At 33.9% G+C, this 9,123-nt stretch overlaps 1 protein-coding gene across 5 annotated transcripts in view; it reads left to right on the plus strand.

Moving 5' to 3' along the window:
* The window catches only part of OPA1 (OPA1 mitochondrial dynamin like GTPase), a 94,108-nt gene extending 85,270 nt beyond the window's left edge, over nucleotides 1-8,838 (plus strand). For all 5 annotated transcript variants that reach the window (XM_081234675.1, XM_081234677.1, XM_081234676.1 and 2 more), the window contains 2 exons: nucleotides 5,512-5,586; nucleotides 7,626-8,838. In XM_081234675.1, the coding sequence (XP_081090801.1) occupies nucleotides 5,512-5,576 (65 nt within the window). In that variant the 3' untranslated portion in view covers nucleotides 5,577-5,586; nucleotides 7,626-8,838. The remainder of the gene's footprint in view (nucleotides 1-5,511; nucleotides 5,587-7,625) is intronic.
* Nucleotides 8,839-9,123: the final 285 nt, after the last annotated feature.

Raw genomic sequence — 9,123 nt, forward strand, 5'->3', positions numbered from 1 at the left:
GCCTAAATAACTAATTGTTACAAGAGTAGATGTAATTCTAGCCCAAACAAAGATTTCCATTTGAACTTTTGAAACAATGGAAATAACCCAGAGAACTCTATTTCCACCTCACAGACTCCTGGAAGTCTGGGACCCCACCCAGCTTTACAATTACTGTCCAAGTCTCAAACAGCTTTCCAGGACATAGGAAACGATGCCTCCTTCTTCTGTAACAAGCAGAAGTATACTGTTTGTCTTCATTAATGAGTCTGTTTAAAAATAATCATACCTATTTGTAGGGAAAAAAAACTACAGGGCCAAGATTCAGAAGATAAGTGTTAGATTTAGCTATACATCTTTGACTCTGTATCTCTTTGGCTCTTCCTTTCAACTGTAAGAGGTGTACATCTTTTCTTGTGCTAAGTCTAAGATTTCGACTGTAGTTTTGAGACTCTTGAATCTGGTCTGTTATTCACTTTTTGTTGTTGTTGGTTTTCTTTGCTTGTTTCCCTAGATGATTCCTTTAAATACTGAATTTCTAAAGAGCACTTACAGTGTAATTGTCTAATGAAAAGCAAGCCTGTTTAGGAACAACATATACAACATAATAAGAAGTGTTCCTTTAATTTTCAGTCTTTTAGTGAACAGCTTTTTATAGCAAAATCTCACCTACAAGGTGTCCTCAAGCTTGGTACAAAGTGTGTATGTAGTATGTTATGAAGCAGTTCTGTTAAGGTACATTTGGATCTTTGGATGTGTGGTTTGTTTAAAATACACTGCATTAGTAAGTTTGCAGCTCATTTCTTTATGCTTTCTCTAAAAACATCAAAAGCTGTAAAAGGTTTATTTCAGTTCATGTGGTAGTGTTTTGTGTGTGATTCTTTGTTCCTGTTCTAAACTGTTATTAACCACTGAAGTGAACCTTCTCCCGGGTTTGGCCTTTTGGTATTCACAGTGTATTCAAATCCTAATTACAGATTAGTCTATATTTGAGACTTTTAGAACAAGTATCAGAAGTCTCAAAAAAAAAAAAAAAAGATAGTAGCAGTATCATTTCATGTGGAGATAAAGAGACCCAAAACATGAATGAGTGTCAAGTCATCTGAAGAAAAGAAAAAAGGGAAGGAACTTCATTCACTGAGACTGACGGTTTATGAGTTGGGGATTATGGGAATATTCATGACTCAATCAAGAAGCACAATGAATTGATGTTTGAAATTGTTCATCTTTTAAGTAAACATTGGACAAATGGAAAGTAGACTCAGTATTCACTACATGTGGAATTGGCTATTTCAGTGTAACAAAAATAGCAGTTTGTTAATCCCTTCCTGAGTTGGTTTAGTTTATCAGGTAAATCACAAATTTATAAGAATTCTCTAGCTATATAAATATTTATTGCAAATATTTAATAGAAAAAAAAGGAGTTTGCTCTATAATTAGCCATGCTAATATATACACATTTTTCTGTGGGAAAGTAAGTTCTAATGGTGAAAAAATTAAATACCATAATATTTGGGGATTTGAAAACACTGTAATAGTGAGACATTAATTTGGAAGGATCAGAAAGTGTTAAGTGTTAGTTGCTAACATTCCAACTTGATTTTTACACATAACTCAGTTTTCTGTGCAGCCAGGAGGCATAGTTGGTATACAAGACAGTGCTGGAACCTTACATCAGAATTTAAAATGAATGAATTCAAATATGGAAAATAATGCTGCTATATTATTTGTAATATAGCTTCCTTGCAAAGCATGAAATCATGCTTGTGTGTGCTTGTGTAGTCAGCATATTTTAGCCTTCTTAAGGTGCAATAATTAAGTTGTCCCCCACCCCACTCCCATCCCCCCCCGCCCCCACAAAATGCTACTGTGTTCTAAGACCTGAGTATTCTCTGTTTCGTGGTGCTTTATGTGGTTCAGGTGACCTACCAGCTTTCCTTGATCTTCATTGTCAGTGTATACCCTGCCTCTTGTTCTCAGACTTGCTGTAGCTCTTGTGATCCTGGCATAACATCCAGGAAGCATGTTAAGTGCTTTTTTTTCCCTTCTTGATAACCTACAGCCCTCATTTTCCATGCCATACTTTTGGGAACTTCATTTATCAAATATTTATTGAGCATATATAGTGAGTCAGACATTGTTGTAGACACTGAAGATGCTAAACTTTTTTGGGCCAGTTTCCTACTCTTATATTGTTCTCCAAGGGTCTCTCCAAGTGTGTATAGATCTAGTCTCCTCAAGAGGTAATAATATTCATCTGAGTATGGTAGCATAGTATACATTTTTTAGACATTTCTAGGCACAGAACTACTTAGGAGGTGCTCAGTAACTATCTCACTCCCTGATTTTTATCAAAATGTCTTATCTTACATAAAAGGTAAAACTTTCAACAAATACATTTGAAATAATGGCATTTGTTTTGTTACCATTTAGAGTCTGCATATGGTAGCAGATCTAATATGTGTTTCTTAATTGGAGGAGTGTGGACAAGGCTAACTCTCCAGGCTTAATGTCCTCATCTTTGGCAGTGAAACCTGCTGGGTTGTATGAGGACCAAATGAAATGTGGGATCTGACATCACACAAAACATCATAGTAGACACTTACAGACTTAGAGAGAGGTAGAAAGTAAGCAAGGAATTCTTCTCAAAGGCAGGGTATAATGTGTGTCCCATGTCACTCCATTAAGTACATTGTATAAGTGAAGGAATGAATGAAGAAATGAGTTTTTCAATTTAGTATTAAAAGGATACATTTATCACAACTATTCTTTTTTCTTTTAACATTTACCTCCATCCTCTTCTCTCCTCTCCTCTCCTCTCCCCGCATTACTTCCTAGTAACTTACTAATGTTTTTTGTGTCATTCTTGAGGTTTCAGTACAGTGTCCTGATATTCCGATTGTAAAATATTTTGTAAAAAAGCTTTTTAAGGGGAAATTTGGTAATTTTTAATTCTGTGGTTTTCATATTTAAATTAAGTAGTTTTTTTTTAACTTTCATTTACGAAAAACATCACATCTCTAATTTTAGAAGAATTTGAATTTGATTCAGATTCCACAGTTAGGCACATGCATCGGAGTGGCTCTTGGCTTCTTTCAATACAAGTAGATCTTGCTCTGAACAGTGTCTTGTGAGTGATGCTACTGTATCACCCACTCACAGATAGTCTGTCCAGCTGAACATAGAGGTCATTGACAGGGCAAAAGGATGGGTAGAGCTGGCCGTTCAGCTGCCTGATTGTACTCTGATCATGGAGCAGATAGAATCATTTCCTTTCTTCATACAGTACAGTTTTCCCAAGTAGAAATAGTTCTCAGTCTAATGTTAGAGAGCTGCTAAGGCTCTGAACACTTGTTTTAGATTTCCATGTTTTGTGCTATTTAAGCTAGATGATTTTTTTTTTTTTTTTTTTTTTTTGCGGTATGCGGGCCTCTCACTGTTGTGGCCTATCCCGTTGCGGAGCACAGGCTCCGGATGCGCAGGCTCAGCGGCCATGGCTCACGGGCCCAGCCGCTCCGCGGCATATGGGATCCTCCCGGACCGGGGCACGAACCCGTATCCCCTGCATCGGCAGGCGGACTCTCAACCACTGCGCCACCAGGGAGGCCCTAAGCTAGATGATTTTTTAAAGACCCCATCCACTTCCAAAATTTTGAGACAGTTTAGAAAACTTTTTTCCACCTGTTTCCCAACCCCCTTTAAAAATTCTTCAACTGATGACCTATAGTATCTGGAACTCTAAATGTTCAATGAAGAAAATAGGTGAACTGTTTCTAAGCAACTACATGAAATAATTTTTAAAATAAGAAATGTGGCCTTATTTTGAGAAAGGAAGTATGTTTACTGGTTTGACTGCTAGTTAAAAAAAAACAAAAAAAAATCAGACTACCAAAAAGTATAAACTAAACTTCCAAGAGTTTAATTTTTTATATATAAGGAGTTACTCCTGCCTTTGTGATAACTAAAATCATATTTTCTCAGTAAATAATTTGATTAAAACAATAGGGGATACCCCTCCCCTGGCTTTTTTTGGTGTGTGTTAGTCTCGGTCTAATACCAAGAATTAGAAGTGCTGAATTACTGGAAAAAGAAGATGAAGACATTACGTTCTTTATATGCAACCCTGGTAGGCTGTGTTGAGTTCCTGCAATGCTAATAAGAATTTACAAAAAAGATAGTTCTTTTTATTGGCTACTCATCACAAAAGCTGTCTCTCTGTTAAAAAGGGATACTTATATCTTCAGTTGCAGATTATTTATTTTTAAATGATACAATTTGTATCTTTTAAAAGATAGAAATGTTGTAAATCAACTATACTTCAATTTTTTTTTAAACCTGGAAAAAGAAAGAATATAAACATCATGAGAGTGAGAATATTGTCTTATTCAGGCTTTGCACTATGCAGCCATTCAGTGACTGCCAACAAATAAAGTATGCATGAAGTTCTGGGTGGGAAAAATATAAATGTTGACTATTAATACCTCTTACATGTTTTTTCTCTAAGATATGAAGTAGAATGCTTTGCAGTTTTGCCTCTAGATCACCAGCTTTGAACCAGTCATTTCACTTTAATTGATAATTCTCACCAACATGTTAAGTTGTGTTAACAGGACAAAAATATTTGTTACCGTGCTTACTATAACCTGTATTTTAAAATGGGAGCTGCATGATTAGGTTAGTGAAGTAGAATAAATCACGACTTCTGTTTTTAATATTAAGAGATTGGCGTGTGTCCTGTGAATAGTTTACATTTTGAAGGAAATTTCTATATTTCAGAGAGAAATTGTAGATTTTATTTAAACATCTTTAAACATGGAAACCTAAAATCAAATAAAATAATGTAAATCTGTCATCAGTGGCTCTGGTGTTTTTAAACTTTCCTTTCCTCATTCACAGCAAGAAAAGTATGTTTTTATTTTTTTAAGTGTTATTTCCTTTTTCATGTTTGTTGAAGATATTTCCTACAATTTCTTTTGCTGTTCAGTTTTAGGACATTTTGACATATAAAGGGTACATTTTAATGTCATATTGGTTGATCTTTGTAACTCTCCCCATTACTTCATACTTAGAAAGTCATTTCCCAGTTGAAGGCCAGTTATATACTCACCTGTATTCTCTTCTAATTTTAAAAAATGGTTTCATTATTATATATTTTCCTCTGTTCCAGATAATGCTAACTGTGAGTCCTTGGTTAGACTCCAGAGAATCTGGCAACTCCTTAAAATTCTATATGTAATGGTATATTTATCTATACTTGCGTTTTTCTGTGTAAGGATCCACAGCTTGTATTAAATCCTCAAAGGTATCTGTCACAAACCCCCACGCTCCTCCCCTTCCAAAAATTTAGAAGCTCTTGCTATTACATAATCTGTTCAAACTTTATTTGTCTATAAGATGGCGTGTGGTGCTAAGGTAATTTTCCCCCCTTTTCCCAAGTCGTTAAAGTATCCCAAACCATTTATCTTCTATGATTTGTGATGCCTTTGAAAAATAAATTTGTTTTTAATTTATTATCTCTTTTTATCTCCACAGAGAAAGTTAGAGAAATTCAAGAAAAACTTGATGCTTTTATTGAAGCTCTTCATCAGGAGAAATAAATTGTAATAAGTGAGTAAAAAACCTCTTACTGCATTGGTAATGACTAAACACAAAATTTATATTTTAGACTTATTTTAATAGTTATCATTCTATTTAACTATATCCAACTTGTTCCTTAATAATCTTAATGTAATTAAATAATTTAAAAAGGAGGAGTTTCTGAAACTAGATTCTAAATTTTGTATGTATGATGTTCCTTTGAATAACTTGATTGCCTTGTGGCTAAACTAAAAATATCCTCTAGAACTCTTTGAACAGAAGAAAGCTGAATAAAACTAAGATATTTCATAGTGTGCAGGTGGCTCATAGAGTTTCTGTATGTGAAGAATTGAGCTGTAGCTCATTGTTTTATTTCTCATTGTTCATATTCTATGGATAATTGTGTATATGTTCACTTGCAAAGCTTTTTATTTGTCTTGACTAAAAATTTTAACAATTGTTCTTAATCTTATTCTCAATGTTTAAAAACATTTAAATAAACCATTTTTCAATTTAAAGTAACTTAGATAGCTGTAGAATTTAGGACTCTTCTGAATATATGGGCTCTTGTTCAATTCTGTAGTCTGGCATTATAAGCAGTTCCCAATAAAATATTGTATATTGGAAGACTTCCCTTAGTAGCAGAGTTAATTGTTAATTATTGCTGAAGAATTATAATTAGTAAGTCTTTTATAAAAGAAGTTGAGAAAGGGAAAATGCTATAATTAAGACCTTATCATTAATTTGAAATATTTAATTACTCACTTTATCTGTGAGCCTTACACTATAGGCAGCCTGCAACACAGTCAGAAGTGAAAGGAGTAGAAATGTGAAAGATTCATTCTCTCCCTAGATGCATTCTGTTCAGAAAAGGCCCTTAAATCAGACTGCCTACTTTCTTGTAGTGTAGGGGCAATATATTTGAGAAAGCAAGCTAGAAAGGGAAGCACAGCTCAGACCAACATCATTCAGAACAGTATACCAGCAATGAATGAGAGAGGAAGGAGTTAAAAGCTTTAGAATAATGCTTTGTTACTTTGTTTGTCTTTCATAAGTTAAGACTGGTGTATGGGTGTATACAAAAATATATCTGGAAACTAAATATCATTAATCTTTAACTCAGACCAAACATAATTCAGTGTTATTAAGTGTCTGTGTTTGTAAATGTTTTATATAACTTCAATGTATGAAAATTTTCTTTTAAAACCATAAAGTGTTACGATATCTTCCTCAACATCATAATTACTATCAGTAGTTAATGTTAGCAACATTTTGAGAGTCTTCTGGATTTGGAGATTCTCTTCATAAACACCAGTTTACTTGATGTCTTTGTTTACACATATGGTTTTTTGGGGGGAAAATTCACAGAAACCCCATTAAAAATATAAGGTATGTTTCTGTCTTTTCAATGAAATAAGGTAGCCCAAAGCCAACCAGTGTTTTACGGAACAGTCATTGTCACTTCCCTAAGCTGATCAGTGTGACATCTGGAGGTACTGTTGCTGCTGGGAACATGCCTTTTCCTGCCAGAGTGTCTGCCTCAGTTGCAGGCCAGGGCAGTCCTATGAGGCCGGCTGTGTACAGGAAAATAGTCCCAACTTTCTTTGTTCCCTACTTGTGTCTACTCTCTATGCCACGAACTGTTACATATATCTGTGAATTGGACAGATGATCTATTTTGTATCCTGCAAATCCATTTAAAAGAATAAATCTGGCAAAATTTAGCCTTGCTTCATTCTGACCATTTAATAAAAGTTACCAAGCATCTTAAGGAATACTTTCGCAATGACAGTTTTAAGATGCATGGAGTTACTCAGCCTGATCGTTTTCAGTAACCAATTCTGATACTTGCTGAAGATGAAGTCCAATATTTGATTCATACATCATGTTTGATAAAATTATTTTATATTATTCTGGTGGTAGATATTTTAAATTTAATAAAACTAGCAAACTTAGGCAGTTAAGCTTCAACATTTTTATGATCATGCAGTAGTGAAATTTACTTAGAAACTTTACATTTGTCTCCCTAGACCTAAATTTATCAATGAAAATTCTGTTTATTTTTACAGACCTCCTACTCATAATATAATCACCTCTGCACCCATCTGAAGAAAGAAAACTCCAGAGCCTTTTGTCCTGCCTTTTTTTTTCTTCTGCTGTTCCACCTTTCTAAACATAAAATAAAGTCATGGAATAAAAATAATTTATGTGTGTTAGAGGCACTTTAACCATCAGCTGCCTTTTCAATGGAAAAACAGTGGAAATGGCATTAACATTCTATTTTTTTTGTATTAAAGTGACAAATTGGGATAATTTAACTTGGTATGGCCAGTAGACTCAGTCCTTGAAGATAAGAAACTCGCTCTCCTGCTTGTTGTCTCGTTTGTAGTGGCACTAGTTCAACTAACTCATTAGCTGATGTTACTCAATGTCAGTTTCTTTTCCAGAAAAAGAATGCTAGGTGTTTTGAAATAAAACTGATGGCAATTATCTAAAGGCTATCAATTGTATATAAATTGATGGTAACCTGCTGAGTTGTTGTCTGTATCTGTAATGTTCTATATCCAGAAACTATTTGACCATGATAATTCAGTTTATATTCATCTCATGAAAGAAAGCGAGTTAACAGAAAAACCCCTCAAATAGGTTAATTTGTATTACAATTCCTTGTACATTCAGTGAAAGATTTAAACCCTTCATTGACAGCTTAGAAGTTGCCTTAGAAGCTAAGTGAGTAGCAGCTTACCTATTGGATTCAGTTGATGTTTTTGTACTCTCTCTACCCATTTGAAATTCATTCATTTTGGATGTTGTATACTTGAGCTAGGCTTTCTTGTTAACAGTGGTTTTTTTACCATTTGACAGAGCTGTTGGTTTGTGACATAGGATAGGAAAGATTAAGAATAATCAATTGACTAATTTCATTTAGACTAATTTCAGCTATTGTCAAACATTTCATCTAGGCCTCAGGAAAAAAGCCTGCTTTCATAAGACTGTGTTTTAAATAGAAATTATTTCAACAGTTAGAATAGTGTTGACCATCCACCTCTTCACTGAATGTTTAAAGAAAAATATAAAGTTTAATTCATTGCAATTCAATTACAATAATATTCTCACATCATTTTCATTTTTTTATATAAATATTTTTTTTATTGGCTAAAGGACTTTAAAACAAAGAAATAGGCCATTTTTTACTTTAAACGTCTTTCTCATTTAACTCTGCTCTTTGCTGCCATTTCATTAAGCCTTTATTATTCTAATAAAAATGCCCATTGTGTGACAGTTTTTATTTTACAGTTTACTTAATTTTACAGTTTTCTTGAAAATTATGTTTTGGTAACAGTTCCCTTCCACCCCACATTTTTTTTTAATTTAACATCGGTACATTCTTTATTGTGATCTCTATCAAGATCTGATACTTAATATGGAAGGTTAAAGTATACCACAAAATATTTCCAAAATTGAGAATTCAGGAAATATTTGTTTTAAACTGGTTGGTAAGAAAAGTAGATCCAGTTTTAAGCAGCTAGTAGCAGTATACTTTATTTGGGAGCTGAGTAGTCAAGG

Source organism: Mesoplodon bidens (genome assembly GCF_964165515.1).
Source record: "Mesoplodon bidens genome assembly, chromosome: 5".
Lineage (NCBI taxonomy): Eukaryota > Metazoa > Chordata > Mammalia > Artiodactyla > Ziphiidae > Mesoplodon > Mesoplodon bidens.